Source organism: Etheostoma spectabile, chromosome 17, assembly GCF_008692095.1.
Source record: "Etheostoma spectabile isolate EspeVRDwgs_2016 chromosome 17, UIUC_Espe_1.0, whole genome shotgun sequence".
In the NCBI taxonomy this organism is placed as follows: Eukaryota; Metazoa; Chordata; class Actinopteri; order Perciformes; family Percidae; genus Etheostoma; species Etheostoma spectabile.
In genome coordinates this window covers 5,879,390-5,880,584 of record NC_045749.1, presented here as the reverse complement: position 1 = coordinate 5,880,584, position 1,195 = coordinate 5,879,390, and the positions used below count along the sequence as shown (strand labels likewise).

Genomic DNA, 1,195 nt, shown 5'->3' with positions numbered 1-1,195 from the left:
ATGTTTCCTCTGTTTTTTTTGTATTCTTGCTTGAGGCCTATGAAGGTAGTATTGTGTTTACTAATGGAGAGTCTGACACCCACTCTCATGAAATGATTGCAATGAATACAAAGGCAAGCAGACAACATGTTGGTGTTTTGAGCAGAGCAAGAAAATCTTTGTGACAGGAAGCATCTCCACTGCTGGGGTGTCCTTGACACAAACCCTCAGGGTGTTCTCTAGTTGACCCTTCATCTCTCTTTAGAAGTTGGAAAGACTAGAATTGTGTTATAAGGTTCAGTCAAAAATCATATTATGAAATATGAAAAATATTGCTGCATGTACCAAGAATTTTCATGTTCAAATATTCTGCCGATTATTTTCTTTAACGGACTAATCATTAGATCTATGTGTATCTAAGTGTCAGAAGACAGTGACAAATGTCCATCACAGTTTTCCTGAGCCCAAAGTGACATCTTCAATTGCTTGTTTTGTCCGACTAACAGTCCAAAATCCAGTATTAATTTAATAATCATACAGCAATACTTACCTGGCATTCACCACTTAACATCATTTGAAAGTTATTTAATTTTTTGACTTAAATTGAGCTGTGGCATTTTCATTAACTGCCCATACGCTTTGTTGTTCTGTAGTTATGTGTCACAAGTGGGCAAGAAATTGGTAATCGCAAGTTTAAAGAGTTGCCTTTAGGTCATCGAGAAGTTTGTTTGTCAAATTGTAGAAATGGCATCTGTTTCAGTACTGTGTGGAACATTGAAACATTGTTTTCATTATTACCCAGCAACATCACTGTATGTGTAAAATGTCTTCCCTGTCTATCCTCTCTTGTCTCCTCCAGGTCTCAAATGTCTGGGCAACAAAGTTTGGACTTTTGTTAGAACGAAAAAACACAGCGACTGACGCACAACTCAGCCTCCCTGGGTACACATTAACACTGCACATGCATACACAAGTTAAGAGCTGAACAAAACCTGAACAAATGTGTCTGCATTAAGGATAACCACCTAGTCACACACTCGCATAAACCATTGTTATTTGGCAGGTAACTGGGGTACTGAGCTCTTTTTCTCTACAGGGAACCTCTCCCCACCGTGTTCAGCATGCTGCATCCTCTAGACGAGATTGCACCAGTAGTTTGTAAACCTGCAGGTACAACACTCTCTCTCTCTCTCTCTCTCTCTCTCTCTCTCTCTCT

General features: G+C 39.4%; 1 protein-coding gene and 1 long non-coding RNA gene across 3 annotated transcripts in view; one reads left to right on the top strand and one right to left on the bottom strand.

The window, feature by feature from the left end:
• anapc1 (anaphase promoting complex subunit 1) overlaps positions 1–1,195 on the top strand; it is a 55,486-nt gene that overhangs the window by 3,128 nt on the left and 51,163 nt on the right. For both annotated transcript variants that reach the window (XM_032541478.1, XM_032541477.1), the window contains exons 6-7: positions 839–921; positions 1,076–1,149. In XM_032541478.1, the coding sequence (XP_032397369.1) occupies positions 839–921; positions 1,076–1,149 (157 nt within the window). The remainder of the gene's footprint in view (positions 1–838; positions 922–1,075; positions 1,150–1,195) is intronic.
• LOC116705353 (uncharacterized) overlaps positions 1–1,195 on the bottom strand; it is a 15,734-nt gene that overhangs the window by 13,096 nt on the left and 1,443 nt on the right. The window lies entirely within an intron of this gene.